Source organism: Rhinatrema bivittatum, chromosome 10, assembly GCF_901001135.1.
Source record: "Rhinatrema bivittatum chromosome 10, aRhiBiv1.1, whole genome shotgun sequence".
Taxonomy (NCBI): Eukaryota; Metazoa; Chordata; class Amphibia; order Gymnophiona; family Rhinatrematidae; genus Rhinatrema; species Rhinatrema bivittatum.
The window spans coordinates 14,589,831-14,616,945 of record NC_042624.1 but is presented as its reverse complement, the minus strand read 5'-3'; the positions used below and the strand labels follow the sequence as shown (position 1 = coordinate 14,616,945).

Genomic DNA, 27,115 nt, shown 5'->3' with positions numbered 1-27,115 from the left:
TTTGACTACTGTTCTTCTTCCCTTCTTCCCTCATACTCATACATGCTTTCTCCCACAGATTCCCTCACAAGCTCTCACTCTCATATGTTACCCTCACACAAGTTCACATTCTCTACACACACACAAGTTCTCACTCTCTCACTCCCCCACCCCCAGTCACCCATTCTCACCCACATACACACATTCAAGCTCCCATTCTCACTCACATCATACACATATTTAAGCCCCCAATCTCACCCACACAAACACATTCAATCTCCCATTCTTACCTATATATACTCATGCACCCAGCCTCCCATTCTCACCCACATACACACTCAGGCTCCTATTCTCACCCTCACATAAACACATTCAAGCTCCCATTCTCACCCATACATAGAAACATAGAAAATGATGGCAGAAAAAGACCAAATGGCCCATCCAGTCTGCCCAGCAAGCTCCCACACTTATTTTCCCATACATCTGTTTCACGTACCATCAAGTTCAGGGCCCGTGTTGGTAACTGTTTGATTCGAATTTCCTGCTACATACACACATTCAAGCTTCCATTCTCATCACACACATGCAAGGCCTTTTCATTAGGCACACCTGCACAGCTAAAGCCTTACTTCTGTACCATGGGGATTGGATCCCATGGCAGCCTTGCAAATCCGGCACTCCTCTTTGCCATCTCAGGGATGTGATCCCATGATAGCCTTGCAGTTCCAGAGCTCCTCTTCGCCATCATGGGGATGGGATCCCATGATGGCACTGCTCGAACAAACTTCTTTCAGTTCCAGTTGGGTGGGCCTGGGTCCAAATACAGTAGGTGACTGCCCACCTAGGTCCACCCATGCTACTCCACTGCTATTTATGTCTCCCTTTGAAAACAGAGTCAAAGAAGTGTGTGTCTGCACAAGGTGTTTTTTCATAACTTGTCTCCTCCTTAATAAAGCAAGGCTATAATTTTTCAGATATGTTAGAGAAAGCAGGAACTGTACAAATGGGATTGTAAGTGTGAGGTATAGTTCTGTAGATGGTGACAAAGTAAAAAAACAATCTGAGAAAATAATATTTCTAGTGTTCACTGTTCACAGAAGAAGGAAATGTTGACAGAACAGGAGTCAAGAATGCAAAATGCAGGGTGAGTTTATATGGAAATAGCAAAACAGACAATAAAAAAAGCTGCAAAGCTAGATCAGCTACATCTTGCATAATAAGGGAACCAAAAGAAGTTAAGGTTCTTTTGTCAGCTCTATTCAATCATTTTCTTTGGAGACAGGCATTATGGCAGAGGACTAGAAATGGACAGAGTTTGTTACTCTTCACAAAAGTGGGAAGAAGTTGCCAACTGGCAAACTGCAGGCCATTGAGTATGACTTCAGAAATGGGTAAATGAATAAGGCCATAACTAATTGGAAGGAGGGTAAGGTATCTTGCATTCAGTAGATTAAAATATTTATGGCAAGAAAGTTTCACCAGAGGGATATCATGTCAACTAAGTCTGATCAATTTCTTGTTTTGGGTGAATATTGAGTGAATATTGGATATGGTGTGGTAAGGAATTCAGTAAAGCTTTTATCACTGTTCCACTCAGGAGATTCATAAGTAAACTGAGCAGCTAAGCTTTTTGAGCAAAGACAATGTCATAGGAGACACTCCATGAGGTTACTAAGCAGTAACCTCATGGAGTGTCTCCTATGACACTCCATGAGGTTACTAAGCAGTAACCTCATGGAGTGTCTCCTATGACACTCCATGAGGTTATAAAACAAATTGGAGAAAATATTTTTTCACTCAATGCACATTTAAGCTCTGGAATTTGTTGCTGGAAAATGTGGAAAGGCAGTTAGTGTAGCTGGGTTTAGAAGAGGTTTGGACAAGGTTCTTGAAGAAAAGTCCATAAACTGTTATAAATGTTACGATTCCTCCAGCAGCTGTGCCACGGGAGTCCTCTCACCTTCTCTGGAGGCTGCTCCGAAGCCGGAGCCTCGCCTGAGTAATCGGATCTTGCTCCACAGCCTGGGAGGCCTTCGGTGTCAGCAGGGCCTACCCGAGGCTTACTCCACTGCAGCCTGGATGCTCTGGTATGGGCCACACCCTTCTCCTAAGGGGCGGGCCCGCGGCTCCTTTCCACTCATGTAGGGCCAGAGAGGTGTGGCCTATCAGGACTCCTCCCAGGCAGTTGCCTGATCCTGGGGTATAAAAACTCTTCTCCAGCACTCATGCATTGCCTTGCATTGGAGTTACTTGTCTCTGGATGTCTCCTCTTCTAGCGCTCCGTCAGGCTTCCATTCTTTGTTCCAGCTTGGTGTCCGGTGTCTTGCACGTTCCTTGATGTTGGTTCCTGTTGTTCCTGTCCCAGTCCTTGCTCCTCGCTCCTGACTGCTGGTGTGCAGCACCTTGCTTTGGACTGCTGGTGTGCAGCATTTGGTTCCTGATTCCTTACCTTTAGTATCTCGTTCCCTTCCTGCGCTGGTCCTGCTCCCGCGGATGTAGGACAGGGTGGTCCGTGACCAGACCAGTGGTACTGGCTGTGTAGAGCGCCCTGAGGGACCGTGCCAACGTCTGAACCTTCCAAGTTCCTGAATCTATGTCTCAGTCTATGGTTCCCGAGTCATTGTCTTCAGTTCCTGAATCTTTGTTTGTTCTCATCCTCCGCTGGTTCCACTCCCGCGAATGTAGGACAGGGTGGTCCGTGACTAGACCAGTGGTATGGCTGTGTAAGGCGCCCTGAGGGACCGTGCCAACACCTGAACCTTCCAAGTACCTGAGTCTATGTCTCAGTCTATGGTTCCCGAGTCTTCGTCTTCTGTTCCTGAACTTCCGTCTGCCCACGCCCTGAGTCCGGCCTGAGTCAGTTTTCCAATGGGGCAATACAGAGCTATTGCAATTAGAGGAATTCCCAGAACTGTCTATTAGGAGACCCTGCAATGCAAAACGAAAGGGGAACCTTTATGTATTTTTTGGATGGTGTAGATGAAAGAGTCAAAATGATTTTTTTTTTTAATTTTTATTTTTATTTAAGGGTTTTTATATACCGTGGCACATTTGGAACATCACCTCGGTTTACAGTAAAACATAATGCGGCAACAGGCCTTACAGAGAACAGGAAACCATGAAGAAAAATATTAGGCATAGATAATGATCTTCAATAAAAGATGCTGTTTCCCAAATAGTCACAATTGCAGAAGCTTTGTTTTAGCAAAGTTTACTGTAAGAAGATCATTAAGAGAATGGATAGTGTTGTAGGGATGTGCAGGCAAAAAGGTTTCATTGCGTACGTGATACGTATTCGTGGGGGGTCAATTCCGTTTCATGCGGAAGTATGGAGAATTCAATAAGTTGTCGATCTGTAAATACGTTACTACGGCGAGTTAAATTATTGTCCCAGCTAAAATTAAAATTAACTACAACCCCCCACCATCCTGACCCCCCCCCACCAAGACTTACCAAAACTCCCTGGTGGTCCAGCGGGGAGTCAGGAAGCCATCGCTGCACTCGTTTGCCGGTTTCATCACGGCACCGATAGCCTGTGTCACAGGGGCTACCGGTGCCATTGGTCAGTCCCTATCACATGGTCACCGGCGTCATCTTGTGCTCCTACCATGTGACAGGGGCTGACCAATGGCACCGGTAGCCCCTGTGACATAGTATGGGCAAAGGCTATTGGCGCCATTTTGAGTCCTGGCGTCGGACGGCAGGTCACTCCGGGACCCCCGTTGGACCCACAGGGACTTTTGGCCAGCTTGGGGGGGGGGGGGCTCCTGACCCCCACAAGACTTGCCAAAAGTCCAGCGGGGGTCCGGGAGCGACCTCCTTGCACGCCGGCCGTCCGATCCCAATACTCAAAATGGTGCCGATCGCCTTTGCCCTCACTATGACGGCGATCGGCGCCATTTTGAGTATTGGCATCAGACGGCGATTTTGAGTCTCAAAATGGTGCCGATCGCCTTTGCCCTCACTATGATGGCGATCGGCACATCCCTAAATAGTATAGTTATTGGAGTATACCACCATCCACCTGGACAAAATGGTCAGACAGATGATGAAATGCTAAGGGAAGTCGGGGAAGCTAACCAATTTGGCAGTGCAATAATAATGGGAGATTTCAATTACCCCAATACTGACTGAGTAAATGTAACATCAGGACTTGCTAGAGACATTAAGTTCCTGGATGTAGTAAATGACTGCTTCATGGAGCAATTGGTTCAGGAACCAACAAGAGAGGGAGCTATTTTATATTTAATTCTTAGTAGAATGAAGAATTTGGTGAGAGAGGTAACGGTGGTGGGGCCACTTGGCAACAGTGGTCATAACATGATCAAATTTAAATTAATAACTGGAAGGGGGACAATAGGTAAATCTGCAGCTCTAATACTAAACTTTCAAAAGGGAAACTTAGATAAAATAAGAAAATAATTAGAAAAAAAAACGAAAGGTGCAGCTGCAAAGGTTAAAAGTGTTCAACAGGCATGGACAATGTTTAATAATACAATCCTAGAGGCGCAGTCCATATATATTCCATGCACTAAGAAAGGTGGAAGGAAAGCAAAACGATTATCATCATGGTTAAAAAGTGAGGTAAAAGAGGCTATTTTAGCCAAAAAAGAAATCCTTCATAAATTGGAAGAAAATAGGATAAAACATAAGCATTGTCAAGTTAAGTGTAAAACATTGATAAGACAGGCGAAGAGAGAATTTGAAATGAAGTTGGCCATAGAGGCAAACACTCATAATAAAAACTTTTTAAAATATATCTGAAGTAAGAAACCTGTGAGGGAGTCGGTTGGACATTAGATGACCGAGGGATTAAACGGGCTCTTAGAGAAGATAAGGCTATTGCAGATAGACTAAATTAATTCTTTGCTTCCATGTTTACTTATGAGGATGTTAGGGAGATACCAGTTCCGGAGATGGATTTCAGGGGTGATGAGTCAGACAAACTGAACAAAATCACTGTGAATCTGGAAGATGTAGTAGGCCAGATTGACAAACTAAAGAGTAGCAAATCACCTGGACCAGATGGTATGCATCTTAGGGTACTGAAGGAACTCAAAAGTGAAATTTCCGATCTATTAGTTAAAATTTGTAACCTATCATTAAAATCATCCATTGTACCTGAAGACTAGAGGTGGCCAACGTAACGCCAATATTTAAAAAAGGCTCCAGGAGGGATATGGGTAATTATAGACCAGTGAGCCTGACTTCAATGCCGTGAAAAATAGTGAAAACTATTCTCATGATCAAAATGGTAGAGCATATAGAAAGACATGGTTTAATGGAACAAAGTCAACATGGATTTACCCAAGGGAAGTCTTGCCTAACAAATCTGCTTCATTTTTTTGAAGGGGTTAATAAACATTTGGATAAAGGTGAACCGGTAAATGTAGTGTACTTAGATTTTCAGAAGGTGCTTGACAAATTCCCTCATGAGAGGCTTCTAAGAAAACTAAAAAGTCATGGGATAGGAGGCGATGTCCTTTCATGGATTACAAACTGGTTAAAAGATAAACAGAGAGAAGGATTAAATGGTCAATTTTCTCAGTGGAAAAGGGTAAACAGTGGAGTGCCTGAGGGATCTGTACTTGGACTGGTGCTTTTCAATATATATAAATGATCTGGAAAGGAATACGACTAATGAGGTTATCAAATTTGTGGATGATAAAAAATTATTCAGAGTAGTTAAATCACAAGCGGATTATGATACATTACAGGAGAAACTTGCAAGACTGGAAGATTGGGCATCCAAATGGCAGATTCAATTTAATGTGGACAAGTGCAAGGTGTTGCAGATAGGGAAAAATAACCCTTGCTGTAAGTACATGATGTTAGGTTCCATATTAGGAGCTACCACCCAGGAAAAAGATCTAGGCATCATAGTGGATAATACTTTAAAATCATCGGCTCAGTCTACTTTAGCACTCAAAAAAGAAACAGAATGTTAGGAATTATTAGGAAGGGAATGGTTAATAAAACGGAAAGTGTCATAATGCCTCTATATCGCTCCATGCTGAGACCGCACCTTGAATTCTGTGTACAATTCTGGTCACCGCATCTCAAAAAAGATATAGTTGCAATGGAGAAGATACAGAGAAGGGCAACCAAAATGATAAAGGGAGGAAATGAGGAAAGGCAGAATAGGTTAGGGCTGTTCAGCTTGGAGAAGAGATGGCTGAGGAGGGATTTGAAAGAGGTCTTTAAGATCATGAGAGGTCTTGAACGAGTAGATGTGAATCAGTTATTTACACTTTTGAATAATAGAAGGACTAGGGGGGCACTCCATGAAGTTAGCAAGTAGCACATTTAAGACTAATTGGAGAAAGTTCTTTTTCACTCAATGCACAATAATGCTCTGGAATTTATTGCAGGAGGATGTGGTTAGTGTAGCTGGGTTCCAAAAATGTTTGGATAAATTCTTGGAGAAGTCCATTAACAGCTATTAATCAAGTTTACTTAGGGAATAGCCACTGCTATTAATTGCATCAGTGGCATAGGATCTTCTTAGTGTTTGGGTAATTGCCATGTTCTTGTGGCCTGGTTTGGCCTCTGTTGGAAACAGGATGCTGGTCTTGATGGACCCTTGGTCTGACCCAGCATGGCAATTTCTTATGTTCTTATGTTAGTATTGAAGATAGCTGCACAGATAGCAGACCTGGTTTAGTTCTGATGAGAACCTCTGATGAGAACCTCATATGCAGACAACTGTCGTTGTAAAGGAAGCTTAAACTACTAGTGTATAGCAGGGACTAGTAGCAGATGGGAAATAGATAAAGAGAGAGGAGGTGAAAAGAGTGATGCTTTTAGGAGCCTGCAGAGGATGTAGGAGAGCTATTAGCTTGCCAGGCGCCTGACCTCAACTGAAATTTATGCAGAAATTAAAGTCTTCCAGGAATTACTAGAGGCAAAAGACCAATAACGAGAAGCAAGAGAACACAGACAGAGCATGAACAAATAGGAATAAATCCAATCTGAAGTTTATCAACATTTAAATAATACCCAGTCAGAAAAAGGAGTTCTACTCATGCAGAGACTTTCAGTGAAGCACCTAATGGGCAGCACTTCGCTAAAAATCCATTAAAATTTATCCAACTATCTTCAGTCGGATAAATTGTCTGTTCACCTTCCACCATGCTACTAAGTATTGACCTCTAAATCTGCTTCGTTCTTTGTTTTATTTATTCTTTCCTTTTAGAAAAATGTAGCAAACCTTTTTTGGATTCTGGTTTCTTCTATAACTCAAAGGAGTCTTATAAAATAATGGAGACAGCACAATACCGATGTATTACTGGCTTCTTAACTTCAAATGGAACGGATGAAGAAGAGATACAATGTCTTCCAGAAGGATGGTCACCTCAACCAAGCTGCACCAGAAAGTCTGGTAAGACTTCATTTATTCAGTTTAAAAGTACTGGTGGTTGTTATTCAGCATGTTTGTCTGGCTAAAGTTTAGAATTACAACAAATCAAGAGCGTGAGCTCGTCGCTGGAATGTTGAGAACTCTTCTAATTATTTTTATTGGAGTTTATTGTTAAGTTCAGTGTTGCTTGAAATAAATTCTTTGTGACACCTACTCTACATGGATGTGTGTTTATATTTTTACTTTCTATAGTGAATTAATAAATTTATAAATGTAAATATAAAGGAATTGGAGGGAAGTTTCATATAAATTCGTAGGTGTCTCCGCACCACGAGTATGTGGTATTATAATCATTAACGATCCCCCGCCTCCAATGTGCGGTTTGTTTTTTTTGTTTTTTTTTTGTTTTTTTTTTTTTTTAAACATTTTTTTTAGAGATTACTTCACCTCTGTGAACCTCTTCCGTGTAATGAGCACCTAATAGTTTAAGTTTATATACCTTGACGGTATTTGATGCCAAGTATTCTGTTGTGTATATGAAGCAAAATTATAAACTTTAAACGAGTAAAATTCAGACTTCCCTTTAAGATGTCAGTTGGTTATGTTGTCGAAATTTGAACGATGGTCCCGACACAGCCGATCCGTGTTTCAGACGAATTGTCTTTCTTCAGGGGCATGGAAACGTTGTTGTAGTAACCAACTTTTTACAGAGTCTGGATGAACTCCATTAAGAAATGCTCCAACTGTCTTGGCTCAAGGACGGAGTTGCGCTGACTCCGTCTCCGGAAGAGTGATTTGTGCGTTGTATTGGGCCCTTTTTGTATGGCAGCACAAGAGCTAAGATTGACCAATGACCGTGTGCTGGTGTACTGACGTAATCACGCCAGATATAGTACTGGCTAAAAATGTTCTCCGACCTAACAGAGGACTAGGTCTATAAGCTCGCGGGAAACACCCTCAGTATCGCGATCAATGGCAAATAGATGCCCATAACAGATATCGCTAGATTGTAGCTGATGTATTATAACAGAGAATTCCAGTTCAAAACGTCATTCATTCCCCGTGGAACTGAAGTGTTTAAAGTAAAGATCCAAAATGCCTCTCGATGATTAAGAAATGCCCTATCATCCCCGCCTCTAGTCGGGGTTACAAGGTGTTCCAGGATCGTCCATTTCAATTCAGCAATCTTATGTCCCTTGTCTGTCAAATGTTGAACCATAGGTGCCGTCAGTTTTGCTGTATTAAATCTGGACTTATGCTCACCAAGTCTCACCTTGACTGGTCTCGAGGTACGCCCTATATACAGCTGTGGACACGGACAAATAATAGCATAGATTACATTGCTAGATAAACAGTTGGTGTTATGTTTGCGCCAGACTTTATATCCTGAAACGGGATCTTCCCATTCTATACCCTGGATGGTTTGGCCACACCATGCACAATTACCACATGGTTGATGACCTGTTAATATTTCTGCTTGTTTGGCGGTATTAATCAATGCGTGTACTGTGTGATCTCTTATGTTGCGACCCCGAGACATAGCGAATGTGGGCAGTTCTTGAAATGTATCATGTATGGACAATATGTGCCAATGTCGCCGAATGGCTGATTTAATGATATTTGATGCATCCGATTGCTTTAACACGCATGTTAACCTTATATCCTGTTTGCTAGGTTTGTACTGTAATAGCATATTACGGTCACTGTACTTTGCTCTTTTATATGCTGCTGTGATGGCTTTTTGAGGGTAACCTCTTGCCATGAAACGACTTGCTAGAATATCCGCTTGAGCTTCAAAATCCCTATTTGTTGAGCATATGCGTTTGGCTCTAAAATATTGACTGACTGGGAGGCCCATTTTAAAGCCATGTGAATGATGACTGGAGAACCTTAATAAATTATTACGGTCTGTAGGTTTACGATGTATAGTTGTGAACAGTCTCTCATGTTCTATTCTGAATAGAACGTCCAAAAACGTAATGGTTGTTCTCGAGGACTGTGATGTGAACTGTAAATTGGGATCAACAGTGTTGATCCATTCTAAAAATATGTGTAACTGAGGCTGAGGACCATCCCAGATGAGGAAGACGTCGTCTATGAAGCGGTACCAACATTTTATGTACTGCCACCAGGTGGATGGATAAACTTGAGTGTGCTCAAAATGAGCTACATAAAGATTTGCGACTGATGGTGCTAACGGGGACCCCATAGGTATACCATGGACCTGGTGATAACAATGGTCTCCGAACCAGAAGTAGTTATTATATAACACCGTTTCTGCTAACTCCAACAGTAGATCCGTTTGAACTCTTTCTGATGGTAGTCGTTGACTCAGAGTTGCTTCCAAAATCTCCAGAGCTCTATTTTGAGGGATATTGGTGTATAACGAATTTATGTCCATTGTGATCATGATAATAGACTCCCAATGTATTTGAAGAGCTTCTAGATTTCTCAAAAAATGGGCTGTATCCTTGATGAATGAAGGGGATTTTACCACAAAAGGTTGCAGAAATTTGTCTATAAAATCTGCCACTGGTTCGAGAACAGACCAATAAAAATAATTAGAAGAGTTCTCAACATTCCAGCGACGAGCTCACGCTCTTGATTTGTTGTATTACATTAATTATCGCTGTTGCAGTGGCATATTGATTTCTTTTGGTCTGTTAAAGTTTAGAATTAGCCAGACAAACAGTACAATATCAAGTTTCCCCTGCACTGAATGCTTCTGGTTATCCAGCAGTTAGCAAGATGAAATGTAGCCAGTTAACCTGGAAATGTTTCAGGGGTAAAGTTAAATTATCCAGCTAACAGGTGAATTTTAAAAAGCATATGCATGCCGAAGGCAAGAGATGTGAGCACAACTCCTGCTGACCCGCACCACGTGGATTTTAAAAAGTGTGCGGGCACATGTGTATCTCCCAGTAGGTGAACACATTTATTTTTTTACAAAAATGGGTGGGGCAGGGTGGAGCATGGGCAGGGTCTAAGTGGGACATGTGCGTTCCAGGATTTTAACTTGAAGTATGTGCATGCTGGGGTCCCCTACCGCTTAACTTTACTTCTGCTATGGATGCACGTAAGTTTTAAAATTAAAAAAATCAGGGCTAGTCAGCGGAGTTTGAAGGGTCAGGACTAATAGGGTAAAAGGGAGGAAGGTTAATTAGGGGGGTTAGGAAGTCCTAGCCTTTACTTAGGTGAACTGGGAATGGACTGGAGAAACTGGTAATTATGTCGGTGCACGTATCTAATAAAATCCTCCCACTTGTGTGATAGAGCCGGCATTTGCGCACCAAGCATGTGACCATACAAAATTGCACTCACATGTACGCGCATGCAGCCGATTTTACATCATACATGCATATACACTCGTATGTTATAAAATGGCCACATCCATTCGCACATTTTCACCCACGTGGCTGTTTAAAAGTTACCTTCTAAGTGGTAGATTTTCAAAGGCCCGTGCGTGCATCCATGTGTGTGCAGTTCCCGGTGAGTGCACATGGACGCGGCAGTTTTATAACACGCGTGCATCACTGCATGCACGTTATAAAATATTAATCCTGTGTGCACATGCTTACCTGATTTTAATACCTAGCCTTCCTCCTTTTTCCTCTCTCCTCCTCGACCCCTAATCTACCCTAACTATCTTAATTTTTTTTTGGTTTTAGAACTTACCCCCTCCTCCGAGCAGAAGTAAGTTCTGCATATCCTCCAGTTTTTGTGTGCTGGGCTTTGAAAATGAGGGCTTAAGTGAGCAGGAGAACCTTCTCCGGCTAACTTACCAAAAGCTGGGTATGTTCAGCAGATCCTGTACCACTGAACATTAAGTGTAAGTTAGCTAGAGAAGTTTATTCAACTAACTTAGCAGCTGCTTTTTGGGCCTCATCCTTCTCTCTGAAAGGTAAAGCATGTTATACTGACAGGAAAAGTCAGAATGAAAACATCTTCTACCCAGAGAAAACTCAAGTGGGCAGCTGGGTGCTTCCAGGAGGGATGGACAGAGGCAAATATTTCATTTTGGTTTATTTATTTGATTGGTTCATTGCTAAAAAAATATATATTTATTTCTTCTATTTGTTTTTTCACTAAAGTCAATGGTGAAGCAATGTGGCCTATTTTGGGTTCCAAACTGGAATTTTCTAAACATTTCTAATGAAACTTGTGAATAGACATCATCAGAAGGAGGCTGAGCACTCTAAGGAACCAAGGCTCTGTTAAAGTGGCACCAAAAGTAGCACGAATAGCCCATGGTACCGAAAAGGAGCAAAATGGTCCCAACAGTGGCAGGAATTCTCCAAGGCAATAAAAGACACAATAGGGAACTTCCTAAAACCAGAGAGAGAGAGAGAGAGAGAGAGAGAGAGAGAGAGAGAGAGAGAGAGAGAGAGAGAGAGAGAGAGAGAGAGAGAGAGAGAGAGAGAGAGAGAGAACCTTACTATAGTGCCTATGCCCTAGACAGGTATTTTAATCCCTATGGGAGGGCCACCTACTAACTCGGGGTGGGGATTAGGTATCAGCGTCGGGGGTTGGGGGCCACTTTCGCATTCCACATGAGACCTATGGAAAGAACAGTGGTCTCTAGTGAAGATTTGCTGGCCGTCGGAGTGAGGAAACTCACTCCAAGAGGAGATTTGGGCAACGTTCTCTCCACCTAGCTTGTTGTTGCCCAGGTAGAGTGTCCAGCAAGCTAGGTGGAGAGAACGTTGCCCAAATCTCCTCTTGGAGTGAGTTTCCTCACTCCGACGGCCAGCAAATCTTCACTAGCGACCACTGTTCTTTCCGTAGGTCTCATGTGGAATGCGAAAGTGGCCCCCAACCCCCGACGCTGATACCTAATCCCCACCCCGAGTTAGTAGGTGGCCCTCCCATAGGGATTAAAATACCTGTCTAGGGCATAGGCACTATAGTAAGGTTCTCTCTCTCTCTCTCTCTCTCTCTCTCTCTCTCTCTCTCTCTCTCTCTCTCTCTCTCTCTCTCTCTCTCTCTCTCTCTCTCTCTCTCTCTCTCTCTCTCTCTCTCTCTCCTGTCTGGAACTATGATAAACTATATGCTCTGCCCCCCCTGATTACTAATTTGCAGGCAGTAAATTGCTTGGAAAATGAGGCCCTAAGTGACCTGCCTCTCTTTTCCCCTATCTGCCCGGCTGCTTTATTATTTTTAAGGCTTTCTAAGATTTTAAGTTGTCATTGAGTTTAGGAAACTAACTAAAATGACGTATTTAATTTATTATATAGTTAACTGTATGTATTGAATTATGTCAATGTACACCGTTGTAATGGTCAAACGACTGATGTAACGGTATATAAAACCAAATAAACTATAAACTATATAAACTATAAACCTCTAAAACCCTGCTAACTACCCTACATTTTTTAGTTTTATTACTTACCTGAGGTCCAGAGCAGCAGCAAGTTGCACAGATCCAGTGTTCCTGCCGCATGCAGCAATGGGACAGTGACTTGATGGCACTGTCCTGGCCTGTCCATGCCCCATCCCGTCCTGCCTCTTTTTTTCGCAGGTCTTTCTTTTGCGTGTACTGGGAGATATGCGTGTGGCCACGGGCCTTTGAAAATGCCTGTGGCGCGTGCATGGCCCGGTCACACACATATCTCCTGGCATAGGCATTCATAGAGCTTTTAAAATTAGGCCTTGAGAGGAGCAAAGCATCAGCAAAAGTGGCAAGAATACCCCAAGAATCCCAAAAGAGGGGAAAAGAGCACCAACAATAGTGGCATGAATAGCCCAAGACAGAAAAATCCCCATGTCAAAGCAGCACAAAGAGTAGAATGAAGACTCCAAAGCAGCATGAGAGGTGCTAGGTAGTCACATACAATGGCACAAACCCACCAAGGCTTCAAATGAGGAGCAAATGTCACCAACAAAGTTAGTATAACATTCTGAGCAGGAAGAAGCCAAGAGAAATTCCTGGAGGAGTCCTAGAGCAGTCATGATTAGAGATGTGCATTCATTTTTTCCGAATTGGAAAATTTCCTGCAGCGGCCGAAAAACGAAGAACAACACGAATACAAAAAACTATTCACATCTCTAGTCATGATGTGAAAATTGGACTTCAGACCTGCATATATGTAAGGCAAAAGACTAATTGAACTATCTAGAAACCAGAAAATTGTGAACTCACTATCACTGGATAAGAACAAACCAGAGGAAATCCTGGAAGCCTGGTTTAGTTTTCCTATAGCTTAATTTGGGGAAGGAATTGAGCGTTCAGGATTAGAGTTGGTTTTAAGAACATAAGAATGTGCAATGCTGGGTCTGACCAAGAGTCCATCAAGCCCAATATCCTGTTTCTAACATTTGCCAATCCAGGTCACAAGTTCCTTGGAAAATCCCAAATATTAAATAGATCCCATGCTGCTATCACATAATGATAAGCAGTGGCTTTTCTTAAATCTAATTGATTAATAAGAGTTTATTGAATTCTCCTCTAGGAACTTGTCCAAACCTTTTTATAAACCCAGCTACCCTAACTTTGTTAACCACATCCCTGGATAATGAATTCCAGAGCTTAGCTCTGTGCTTAGTGAAAAGGAATTTACTCCAATTTGTTTTGAATGTGCTACTTACTAACTTCATGGAGTTTCCCCTAGCCTTCGTATTTTTTGAAAAGTTACATAATAACTTTACATTTCTGTTCTATTCCATTGGTTTACATTCAGGTACTGTAGGTATTTCTCTATCCCCAGAGGACTTACAGTCTAAGTTTTTGTACCTGAGGCAGTTGAGGGTAAAGTGACTTGCCCAAGGTCACAAGGAGTGACAGTGGGACTTGAATACTGGTCTCCTGGTTTATAACCCACTGCTCTAACCACTAGGCTATTCCTCCTCCCTCTAGTTTCATTTTCATTTTATAGACTTTTATCATATTCTCTCAGGACAAGCAGGATGGTAGTCCTCACATATGGGTGACATCATCAGGATGGAGCCCAATTTCGGAACACTTTTGTCAAAGTTTCTAGAACTTTGACTGGTACCTACTGGGCATGCCCAGCATGGCACCAACCCTGCATCCAGCCTGGCTCCCCCTTTAGTCTCTTTTTTTCCATTCAGGAATAGCCATGTGGGTTAAGGAGCTCTCTAATGATTCCTGACAGGAATTTACCTCACAGAACTTCTTTCCAAAATTAAAAAAAATTCTACCCCATATGAGTCCCCCTATCGATTCCATAGTCCGCGGTCATAAGGTAAGGCTTTACCCTCATTTGCAGTCGATTCCCGTCGAGTTTTCCCTTCAGGGCCTACTGGCCATCGACCGCACTGCGTCTAAATTTTTGTTGAAGCCATGGCGACAGGTTTTCTCGGTGCCCCGAATGTCCTCGGACAATGTCCATCACAGACCGGCATAGGGTTTGTGTGTTGTGTTTGGGGTCAGACCATGACATCTTAACTTGTACCAAATGTGCCCAAATGACACTGAAGGGCCGTATGGTACACTCAGAGTAGATGGAGTTTCTTTCTCAGGCAAAACCACCGACTCCATCGAGCACTTCGACATCGTCTGAGCCGGTGCCATCAACCTCTCGCCAGCAGCAGGATACCGGTGTTGCCCTTCCTCTTCAGCTCTGGAGAAGGACCTAGGAGAACATCGTGAAAAGCATCGAAACCGTCATCGGAAGGCTCAGCCCACTGATCCAGGCAAGCCCTTGGCATTGGCGTCAACAGAGCCACCGACAAAGGAATCCCGTCCAGAGAAGGCCCCATCCTCCTCTGCAACTGGGTCACTGAGGCGTTCCCCAACTTCATTGGTGCCCGGAGCCGTGACTCCACTTTCACCGGTGTACCCTCCGGCTACGCCAGTGCTGCCTCCTGCTCCGGAGATAGGGTTGCACGCCCCAGGCTTCTGCGAGGAATTGGATCGGATGATCCAAGAGGCCATCGGAAAGGCACTGCAGGGCTTCCAACCTCCATTGACGCTGGCACAGATGCTAGCCCCAGTCGCCGACCCGATTCCCATGGTGCTCACACCACTACTCGGCAGGCTGGTTGCATTGATCGGTACACTTCCACCGGTGGAACCGAGGATACCGATATGTCCAATGCCTTCCACCTCTATTCCTTTGTCATCGGAGGATGAGGAAACACTGAGGCCGGAACCTATGCCCAGGCCGTCTGGGATCTTGCCACTGACTCGCCCATCGATGTCACCGATTCCATTAGTACCTATCTTGCCATCGATACCGCATCGTCCTCAATCGGTGCCCCCATTGTTGCCGTCAGTGCCTCCTCCGATGCCATCGGTGCCTAGGCCTGATCCTTCAGGAATAGCACCATTACTTCCCTCTGGAGATCCTATGGGAGCCGGTGATCAACTTTACAATCCTTGGACCGATGATTCTTCCCAGGATACTGATGATCTACCTTCAGAGCCATCTCACCCTGAGGAGAGAAGACGTTCTCCTCTAGAGGACCTGTCCTTTATTAATTTTACAAAGGAAATGTCAAGCCATACCATTCCAAATTCAGATAGAAGAGGAATCCAGGCACAAGGTGCTGGAAGTGCTCCAATTTGTAGATGCACCCAAGAAGATCATGTCCATACCTGTTCATGAAGTCCTCCTAGACTTGCTGAAGAGGAATTGGGAACATCCAGGCTCTGTACCACCAGTGAATTGAAAAACAGATGCCACCTACCTGGTACAAACAGCCCCTGATTTCCAAAAACCACAGCTGGATCACCATTCTGTGGTTGTAGAGTCAGCCCAGAAAAAGGCATGACGTTATAAGCCTCATTCTTACATACCTCCAGGGAAAGAACAGAGGTCCCTGGATGCATTTGGCCATCATGTTTTCCATGGCTCAATGCTTATTTCTCGCATTGCTTCCTACCAGTTATATATGACCCAGTATAACAGAGACCTATTTAAGAAGATCCAGGATTTCTCTGTCTTTACCCGATGAGCTTCAGGTTCAACTCAATGCCCTGGCTCAGAAGGGTCTAGATGCTGGCAAGCATGAAGTCTGCGCTGCCTATGACATTTTTGACACTGCTTCTAGGGTGTCCGCAACGGGGATTAGTGAACGAAGATGGGCCTGGCTGAAGTCCTCCAACTTAATTTCAGAAGTACAGGACCGGTTGGCTGACCTGCCCTGCACTGGAGATAATCTGTTCGGGGACAAAATCCGGGAGACTGTAGCACAGCTCAAAGACCACCACAAGACGCTATGCCAGCTTTTATTGGTGCCTTCTGATTTCCCGTCCATCTCTAAAAGGAAATTCCAAAGAGACTCTAAGTGGCCGTCCTTCAAGCCACGGAGATATTATCCTCCTGCTACTCAAATTCACCACTCCAGACCTTACCAGAAAGGTCAGACCAGACAATCCCGGCCTCAAAAAACTCAGTCAGCCCCTCCATCGGACCCAGCTGCTGGATTTTGACTCCTTGCTGGAGAGCATGTCAACCTCCTCTACCGTCTGTACCCTTCTGCGGTCGGTTGTGCCACTTCACCAACATATGGCACACGATCACCACAGATCACTGGGTGCTCTTGGTGGTGAGTCAAGGTTACCATCTCACCTTCCTGACTGTACCAGCGGACTCCCCACCTTAGCTGATTTGGGGATCATCTGACCACTCTTCTCTTCTGGAGGAGGAGGTTTCAATCCTCCTGAAGTCCCAGGTGATAGAACCAATGTCCCTCTCCCAGCAGGGGCAGGGGTTCTATTCCTGGTATTTCCTCATTCCAAAAACATCAGGGAGCATTCGTCCAATTCTGGACCTGCGTGCCTTAAGTATCTACAGAAGGAAAAGTTCAGGATGGTAACCTTGGGCTCTCTACTTCCTCTTCTTCAAAGAAAAGATTGGCTTTGCTCTCTGGATATTCAGGATGCATACACACACATCTCGATTATTCCATCTCACTGCAAATTCCTTCAATTCCTAGTCGGACCCAGTACCGGGTACTGTCATTCAGCCTAGCATCCACACCTCGAGTCTTTACCAAGTGCCTCATAGTGTAGCTGCCTACCTGAGGTTTCAAGGCATCCATGTCTACCCTTATCTCGACGATTGGCTGATAAGGGCTCCAACTCAAAGGGATGCACTAGCCTCCTTAAGTCTAACTCTCAACACATTGCTGTCTCTTGGGTTTCTGATCAACTATCCCAAGTACAGCCTAGTTCCATCTCATGCCCTATACTTCATATGAGCCCACCTGGACACCGTGCAGGTGAAAGCATTCCTCCCTCAGGATTGAGCTTGTACTCTCATGTCCCTAGCATAATGCCTCTAGGATCGAGATTACATGACAGCTCGTCATTTCCTCATTTTCCTGGGTCACATGGCATCCTCTGTACATGTCATTCCAATGGCACACCTTGCCATGAGAGTCATGCAGTGGACTTTGACGTCCCAGTGGGCTCAGGCTTATCATCCAATGTCCAGCATTGTCTTGTCTTTTCTACAATCCAGCCTTGTTACCAAGCAGCTCAGCCTGTCGCTGGCCTGGTGTATGCGGCTCTCCAATCTCCTTTGAGGCCTTCCCTTTCAAGTTCCAGAACCTCAAATTATCCTGACAATGGACGCCTCCAACCTAGGTTGGGGTGCTCAGGTCGACGGCCTGCAGACTCAGGGAACCTGGTCTCCAGAGGAAGCCAAACATCAGACATATTTCCTGGAGCTTTGGGCCCTCAGTCTTTCAGGTTTGCCTCTCAAACAAGACCATCCTGATTCAAACCGACAACCAGGTGGCGATCAACAAGCAAGGGGGAATGGGCTCCTACCTTCTGTGTCAGGAAGCTGCACAGATATGGGCGTGGCACTGAAGTCAGGCTCAGTGGTCTATAGTTATCTGGATCAACCCTGGAGCCTCTTTTAAATATTGGGGTTACATTGGCCACCCTCCAGTCTTCAAGTACAATGGATGATTTTAATGATAGGTCTTGTTTATCAATCCGACCTACTACATCTTCCAGGCTCACAGTGATTTGGTTCAGTTTGTCTGACTCATCACCCTTGAAAACCATCTCCGGAACTGGTATCTTCCTAACATCCTCATTAGTAAACATGGAAGCAAAGAATTCATTTAGTCTTTCTGCAATGGCCTTATCTTCTCTAAGAGCCCTTTTAACCCCTTGGTCATCTAATGGTCCAACTGACTCCCTCATAGGTTTCTTGCTTCAGATATATTTTAAAAAGTTTTTAATATGAGTTTTTGTCTCTATGGCCAACTTCATTTCAAATTCTCTCTTCGCCTGTCTTATCAATGTTTTACACTTAACTTGACAATGTTTGTTTTATCCTATTTTTTTTCAGATGGATCCTTCTTCCAATTTTTGAAGGATTTTTTTTTGGCTAAAATAGCTTCTTTCACCTCACCTTTTAACCATGACGGTAATCGTTTTGCCTTCCTTCCACCTATCTTAATGTGTGGAATACATATGGACTGTGCCTCTAGGATTGTATTTTTAAACATTGTCCATGCCTGTTGAATACTTTAACCTTTGCAGCTGCATCACTTCAGCTCCTCCCAAGCATTTGAAGATCTTGTATTTGGACCCCCAAGTTCCCCAGCTGGTATAAGTTATGCCTTTGTATCTTCAGCTGTAGAGAAGAGACTAAAGAGGGGGATGTGAGGAGGGGGTGCTGTTACGATCCTGCCTGCGGACCCCATCCCATGAGCAGGCTCTTCACTCACCAGATGCCAGCCTGACACTGTAGAATCCTTCCTTGTGGCCTAGGCCACCTCTGGACCATGCTGCTGCCATCCCTTCACTTCCTTGTCCCAGTCTTCGGAGTTCCTGGTGCCTGCTTCTGCCCATGCTCAAGACTCTGCCAGAACCGGCTCCGCTTCACCTTGGTCCACAACCAGCCACCGATGGCTATATAGTGTGCGCCCTGTTGCAGGCCTCTCTTGAATCTTCACCATATCCTGGCTTCAAGTTCCACTGCCTCGTCTGGAGTCTGCTTTACTTTCAGCATGGTCTGCGACCAGCCATGGGCAGCTGTGTAGGGCACGCTACAATGCAGCACTCAGCCAGTACTTTCTCCTGAATCCTTGCCTGAGACCTCCAAGCATCCTGAAACCTTGTCTGAGTCCTCTGATTATCCTGAGTCTACGTCTGAGTGCTCTGAGTATCATGAGTCTTCATCTGAGTCTTCTGAATATCCTGAGTCTACATCAGTCTCGTCTTGTTCCTGCCCTCAGCCTCTGTCTGGCCTCACGCACTCGTCGTTCCCAAGTGGCAGGTCCAGAAGGGCTATCAAGTGGCCAGAGGACTATTACCGAGACCAGCATTGCATTGCTGGGTCTCATTGGTGCATGTAGGTCCAGGGGAGGGCTGAGCCTGCTTTGTTCCTGTTTCAGAAATCCCTTGCCTTGTCTTCAGTCCAGCCTTGTTCCTGCTCTGCCCATGCTTGTACTCTCTCACCTCCCACAGTGTGTCTCAGGGCTCCACTCTGAGCCGCGCCATGATCCAAGGGCTTGAGAAAGAGACCGTGCCTCCGCGCTCACAACAAATAACTTGTATTAACATGGAATGATGACTGGTCAAAATTTATGTATGACAATTATGATACTTAATTTACCCTATTTAATATTCAACAATTATGCATTTATTTTAAAATGAATGGTAAGTCAAACCGAAATAGGCATTTTTGTTTTGGTTCATTTCAACCTATAATGAATGCACAATTGTCCCAAAAATTCCACAAATGTTTGAGTTTTCATTTGGAAAATAGCACATACTTAATAGTGGGTGGCATGTTCCAAAGCAAATACAAATTAAAAATTAAAAATAAAATGAAAAAGCTATTATTAAAGGATAAAAAATAAAGCCCATGAAAATATAGAACAAATAAAAATGGTCTGAAAATGAAAAATTTTAACCAAACAATTTTGCTATAAATGCAGAACCTGATCTGTGTCAGTTGCAAACTGAACATAACCTCATCAAAACACATTATTGATATGTTTTCATGTCTCTTTTTTTAAAAGACAAACATAATCAGTTAAAAAGTGCTGGCATTCCAGCACATGCATGCATGGTTTTAATTCTCTTGGTTTTTGTATATATTTGTTCAATCCCTGAACTTCTTGCTTTCAATCTGGTCTGATTGAAACCACCAAGGCAGCAAATATATCCGGCGAAGTTACTCTGAGAAATAAATCTAGAAAGTTTATGTCGACAGAAGTGCAGGCTTTATAGAAAGTTGAGTCATCTGTTTACTCAAATGGTTTCTATACGTTTGTCATGTGGTGGTTCTGTACAAATTATAGAAAAGTTTTACAAGACAAATCATATGATAGAGCAATTCATTGCAATATACTTAGAGCTGGATATTGACTTATATTCCTTAGAGACCTGTGAAGCTCCTGAACTGCACTATGGTCACTACTCTACTACACAGACAGTATTCAAACTTCATGAAAAGCTGCAATATAAATGTGATAATGGTTACTACACAAAGAGAGGGAGCACGTCTGACGAGGTCCATTGCCTCCCGCATGGATGGTCATCTGTTCCACAGTGCATTAGTAAGTTGATGTTTTAATATTTTGTACAATTTATTTTTCTGCGTTATTGTTCATTGCCATCACACAGTTGACCTGCATACCCCTTCTGTCACAGGTTGTCTTGACATCCAGTGGCAAACCACAAGGCAAATCTGGACTGTCAGTAGGTTAACATGATATGCACTATAAGTAAAAAACTGGAGGACTGCTTTCAAAACTGCTCACGTGCATTCATTTACATATGGATGTGGACACACACAAAGTTGCTGCTGTATTTTATAACCTGCGTGGATATGATATGCATAGGATATAAAATACTAGTAGCTAGGCACACACAAATACTCACATATGTAAAAACCATGAGCCATGAAGGATCAGACTTACCCAGTAAAGTAGAGGCACTAATCCAGATAACATCTGATTTATCCAGCTAAGTAGCGGCACTTAGCCAGATAAGTCTGAAAATCCCTACTTGTCTAACTAGCACTTTTCAGATTTATCCGGGTATATAAGATAAATCTTTATCCGGGTATATAAGATAAATCTTTTAAAAAGTGCTAATTAACTGAATAAGTTCTAATTTGTCCATCTAAGTAGCGTCAGAGGCGCTGCATAGCTGGATAAGTCAGAAGTTTGCCAAATAAATGTGCACATCAGACATAGTCACATAATTGTACTTCAAATTTTAAAGAGATAGACGAGTAGATTTTACTCATGTTATTTAGATGCCCCCCCTCCCTGTAAGTCACCTTTAAACACGTATAAGTCAGTGAATTTTATAACATGCGTGCAGCAATGAAATAACCAGTTTTACCAATGAATCTAATACTTCACCCAGCCCATCTGCTCTTCCTAAAGACCCTCCTGGCTCTTCAAACTGAAATTCCCCCATTTCTCCCAGATCCCTCACCTGGTCATTTTTTCACTTTTAAAATGTTTACTCCAGATATTGAGCAGGAGTTAAGTATGCGCGTGCGTCACATTGCAAGTTGCAGAAAGCAACTTATGCTCGTAAATGTTGGCCCCCTCCCTGTAATGTCCTTTGCCCACCCCATTTTTACATATGTTAATTACTTCAGACCCCGATCTACTCATGGAAGTTGTGGACTTTAAAATAGCTTATGCTCATATACACTATTTTGCTTATGCTCATGTATACACTATTTTGTGCTTATGCTCATCTATACACTATTTTGCTTATGTCATGTATACACAATTTTGTGCTTATGCTCATATATACACTATTTTGCTTAGGCTCATGTATACACTATTTTGTGCTTATGCTCATCTATACACTATTTTGCTTAGGCTCATGTATACACTATTTTGTGCTTATGCTCATCTATACACTATTTTGCTTATGTCATGTATACACAATTTTGTGCTTATGCTCATATATACACTATTTTGCTTAGGCTCATGTATACACTATTTTGTGCTTATGCTCATCTATACACTATTTTGCTTAGGCTCATGTATACACTATTTTGTGCTTATGCTCATCTATACACTATTTTGCTTATGTCATGTATACACAATTTTGTGCTTATGCTCATATATACACTATTTTGCTTAGGCTCATGTATACACTATTTTGTGCTTATGCTCATCTATACACTATTTTGCTTAGGCTCATGTATACACTATTTTGTGCTTATGCTCATCTATACACTATTTTGCTTATGTCATGTATACACAATTTTGTGCTTATGCTCATATATACACTATTTTGCTTAGGCTCATGTATACACTATTTTGTGCTTATGCTCATATATACACTATTTTGCTTAGGCTCATGTATACACTATTTTGTGCTTATGCTCATCTATACACTATTTTGCTTATGTCATGTATACACTATTTTGTGCTTATGCTCATCTATACACTATTTTGTGCTTATTACTTTTAATGTAACTGTATAAAATGAGAAATACTTTAAGATTAACAGTCCTTCCCAAAGTGAATTTTTAGTTTATGGAAGTGCCAAGCACTGAAAAAATATCTTAGTCAATTGGATAAAGTTATTTAGCTAACTTTAAGATAGCTGGGTATATTCAGTGGGGCACCCACATCACTTAATATACTGGCTAGTTTAGCCAGATAAGTTTATCGAGCTAACATTTCTAGTCAACCAGCCAATGAATATGGATCACTCTGTCATAGCTAGATAAGTTTTTAGCTGGATAACACTTTATCTGGCTATGACAGGGGCGGTCTGACCAGAGGGGAAGGGGGTTAAAACTCAACATGAACCCTATTATTTCCGGGGTATAAAAATGTACCTTTATTTGTAAAAGAAAAGAACTCTGGAATTTTAAGAAATGAAGCACGCTGACTGCCAACATGTTAACCTTTGAAAGACTATTGATGATATGACTCTTTAATTCATATTTGAAGGACACCATGTATCTAAGACTACTGGATAAGAAGTATTATTCATTATTCAAGTCATGTAGGAGTGGGTAGGTGGAGCTAAAGCAAAGGATTCAAATCATTTCATTGCTTTGTCTTCCATTGTTTGAGGTACCACTTAGATTGCAAGGTCTGTGGGGACAGGACTCGCTATATCTAAAAAAATGCTGCAAACCTCCTTGAGATAAACGTAGAAATGCAACCTAAAAAAGGATACAATTTAGGGCCAATATTCAGTTTTTTGGCTGCTCAGGTTAAACTTATCCTGCTAACGTGGCAGAAATTTTCAGTGGCATGGCTGCACTGCTGATTATTGTTGGCTATATTATAGTAGGCCAGATAAGTTTATCCTATACTTAACCAGCTAACTGGATAACAGCTTTGATCTGGAATGCCCCTGCCATGCCCCTCATTTAACCAGATAAAAAAAAGCATTTTTTGATGACTCTTACATATTCAAATGGTGCCACTTAGCTGGCTATGGCCAGACGTAACCAGCTAACAATATTGGGCCCTATGTGCCTAGCTAAGCAATTCAAGAAAAACTATTTTGGCTTTTTTTTTTTAATTATATTTTATTAACCATTCTGTGCTGGCTCAATAAGAAATACATGGATTTCCCTCTTCCACACAGCTAATTTCTCCCCTTAATCAGTCCTCAGGCAAAGATCTTTTAAGTATGAAATTATTTATTGTACAGATAATTTTCCATTACTTACAATTGTTGCTTCCAAATGTATATATGCCCCAGGCAGAGATATTTGTAGCTGGATATAGGCAGGAGAAGGGAGATGGAGTTTCTTGGGATTCATTATGCGAAGGCAAGGGGTTCTGAAGCTGATTAGTCTTTGGAATTAAAGCGATGAGGAGAGATGTAAAAAGGCTAATTGTATTTCAGGGGTCGCAGGCACTTCTAGCCTTCAAAGCCACCTGGCTTAGACTGACTCACAGTCTTGGGAAGTGATTACAGGAAACGTCCCCACAAGCTGGGGCTAGAGGGCGAGATCCAATGGCAGCGAGCCTAGGATTCATGTGACACAGGGGGGAACATGAAGGGCAGTCCCTTGAGCCAATAAGGCATTTAAGAAGGCTAAAGTTAGATTGAGGGAGCATGCAGACCCTTCCCAATGAGAGAAGCAGGGGGGGAGGGAATTTCTCTTAAAGGCAAAACTCCACTTAAAGGCAGGGCTCACAGGCTTTTATCATGGGTTACAAATAAGGACTGTACTAGACACAGTTAAACTGCAATGTATATACAGATACCAAAATGTACCCACTGCTGGGGACAGAACACATTCATTTCATAATACATAACAATGTAACTTTGCAGTACAGATGTATACTTGAATTATAAAAAAAAGGCATTTTTTAATATTGAAAAATAATTTAATTTCAGAATTTACATGTTCATCATTACATGATGTAAAACATGGGGGATTTCATCCTGTGAAGAAAAACTATGAGGATGGAGACGTGGTACAGTTTTTTTGTAAAGAACACTATTCATTAACTGGATCTGAATTAATTCAGTGCTATTATTTTGGCTGGTCCCCAGAGCCTCCAATATGTGAAGGTAATGTTTTCTTTGTTTCTGTAACATTTTTTCTTTTCCTACAGGAACAGTTATTTGGCTACAATGGTAGCTTGAACAAATGTGACAGTGAATTCAAGTTTAAAAGTATTAGCAGTCTTCAGAAAACCAGCATGATAAAGATTGGTTTATTTTCTTTCAACAATGATTTGATATAATGCCTTACCTATAAGATGGCAGAAAAATCCTTATAATTAGAAACCAAATAGTCCTTTAGGAATGGAAGAATAGATTTTCCACCAACAGTGACAGGTCTATACTATATCCCACTGCCCATTTATTAAAGCACATTGCTTAAATGGCAGGTAAAAAAAGTGAGATTATACGGTAAATTCAACAACTTCACTGACTTTGAGACCCATTTAACCAGCCCAATGAAGATGCTATTCTTTATATCATCAGGAAGATAATTAGTGTGGCATGTAATATAAATTTCAAGACTAGAGAGACAATTTCTAGTGCAATGTTCTAGTCACCATAAGCATGGTACAGATTAGTAGGGAGGAGAGGAAGGGGAGAACAAACTTTTTATTTAACCTTTCCTCCTACCCAGCACTCTTTCTGACACACTCTCTCTCTCTCTCTTACACACACACACACACACACACACACACACATTCTCTCTGTCTCAAATTTATGCAAGCTTTCTCACTCTCATCCTTCCAGGGATGACATCAGCACTCTTCCCCCCTTTCATTCTCTCTCTCTCATATCTATGCAATCTTTCTCACTCTCATCCTTCCAGGGATGACATCAGCACTCTTCCCCCCTTTTCCCCTCTCTAAGCCCAACCCCGAGCACTCCAACCTAATGTCCAGACCCAATCCACTACTCTCTCTCTCCCCTCTAGACCCAACTCCATCAGCTTCTAATCCTCTCACCTCTGGAGCTGCAAGTACTGTGATTACTTTAGACCGATCTAACCACTGACACTATTTCCTCTTTCCTCTGGCCCATGCAGACTGATTCAGGCCCCACCATTTCCTTCTTTCTTGTACCTTTGTGGGCTGATCCAGTTAGGGTTGCTACCGCCTTTCAATCTAGCACGTAGTATTCAGAGATTTCCAGTATGTCTCTGGAGACTTAGTAATTGTAAAAAGAACCCAGAGTTCAGGTGAAATCTAATAGCTTTCAAATAGAACCATTTACAAAAGAGGGTAATCATGATAATAAACTGGAGAACAAGAGGTTAGGGCAATTACATTGTATTCTCAATTAGTGACTTATGCAGATTATATAAATTTTTGTGGTCCCTTGGAATAATCATTATCAACAATTTAATGAAATGTCTAACTCACTTTAATGGGAAGGAATCTTCTTCTCCAAAACTCCTAAGAGGGTCTCAGATGTATCCAAGTTTATTTTAAACCCTGTAAAATGTACAAACCTGATTGCCTGATGTTTCTTTCACCTGGGCGGTCTGTGCATGTGAGGACTGTATGTACTGAGCAGCATTATGTGCTGTCCACAAGTAAAGCAGATGGCTGTGCTGGGGGCCTGCCAATGCTGGGTTGTTCTGCTTCCAGTGCACAACTGGTGAGGAGCCCTGGTCCCTCAGGCCCCAGAAGGTTTGCTGTACTTCCTGTCAGTGCACAGAACAATAGGGCAGAAAGGAGGCTGTGTGGGCCGAGGAAAGGATGACACAGCTTTTGGGGAAAGTGGTCTGCCAGGATGAAGCATTGGCTGAGGTAGGAGGTTGGGGAGGTCATCTTAGATTGTCATTTGTGACGGGCCTTTTCAACTAGTGTAGTTAAATATTTGGAAACATGATTACTTGTTCTCTAAGAAATAGCAAAATTTAATCTGTGAAGCAGTCAATCTTTACCTCCTATTAACCTGTAAGAATGGCCTTTGCCTCAGATGCATGTTGATTATTTTTGACAGAATCTGCATGTTATGAAGGATGAGCATGAGAGAAAGCAGGCAGCCTTGTTTGGTATGTCTAGATAAAGAAAAATCCTCTGAAATGGAGCCATTTGGTTTTGGGGTTAGATTATAAGGTTCTGACACTTTCAAGCCCAGTGACTCCAGTATAAAATAATTCTTCCTGGATACCTTGTCCAATGCCTTTTCACCATTGACACTATCTAAGAGGAACTACGATTTTAGTTTCCTGGAGGGCTCAGTAACAGATAAGATTCTTCGCATGCTTACAGCGGCATGAATACTAGGGACAAAAGCACATTTGCTCATAAGATGCACAAAAAGGTAGAGTAGATTTGAATTAATTTACAATTATTTTTAACCTATATTGTGACATCTAGTTTCAAAGTGGGAAGCTATGAGCTCAGATTTTCTGGGTC

General features: G+C 42.5%; 1 protein-coding gene across 2 annotated transcripts in view; it reads left to right on the top strand.

Moving 5' to 3' along the window:
- The window catches only part of LOC115100388 (coagulation factor XIII B chain-like), a 108,161-nt gene that overhangs the window by 38,993 nt on the left and 42,053 nt on the right, over positions 1 to 27,115 (top strand). For both annotated transcript variants that reach the window (XM_029618830.1, XM_029618828.1), the window contains exons 3-5: positions 7,175 to 7,360; positions 20,654 to 20,830; positions 24,618 to 24,794. In XM_029618830.1, the coding sequence (XP_029474690.1) occupies positions 7,175 to 7,360; positions 20,654 to 20,830; positions 24,618 to 24,794 (540 nt within the window). The remainder of the gene's footprint in view (positions 1 to 7,174; positions 7,361 to 20,653; positions 20,831 to 24,617; positions 24,795 to 27,115) is intronic.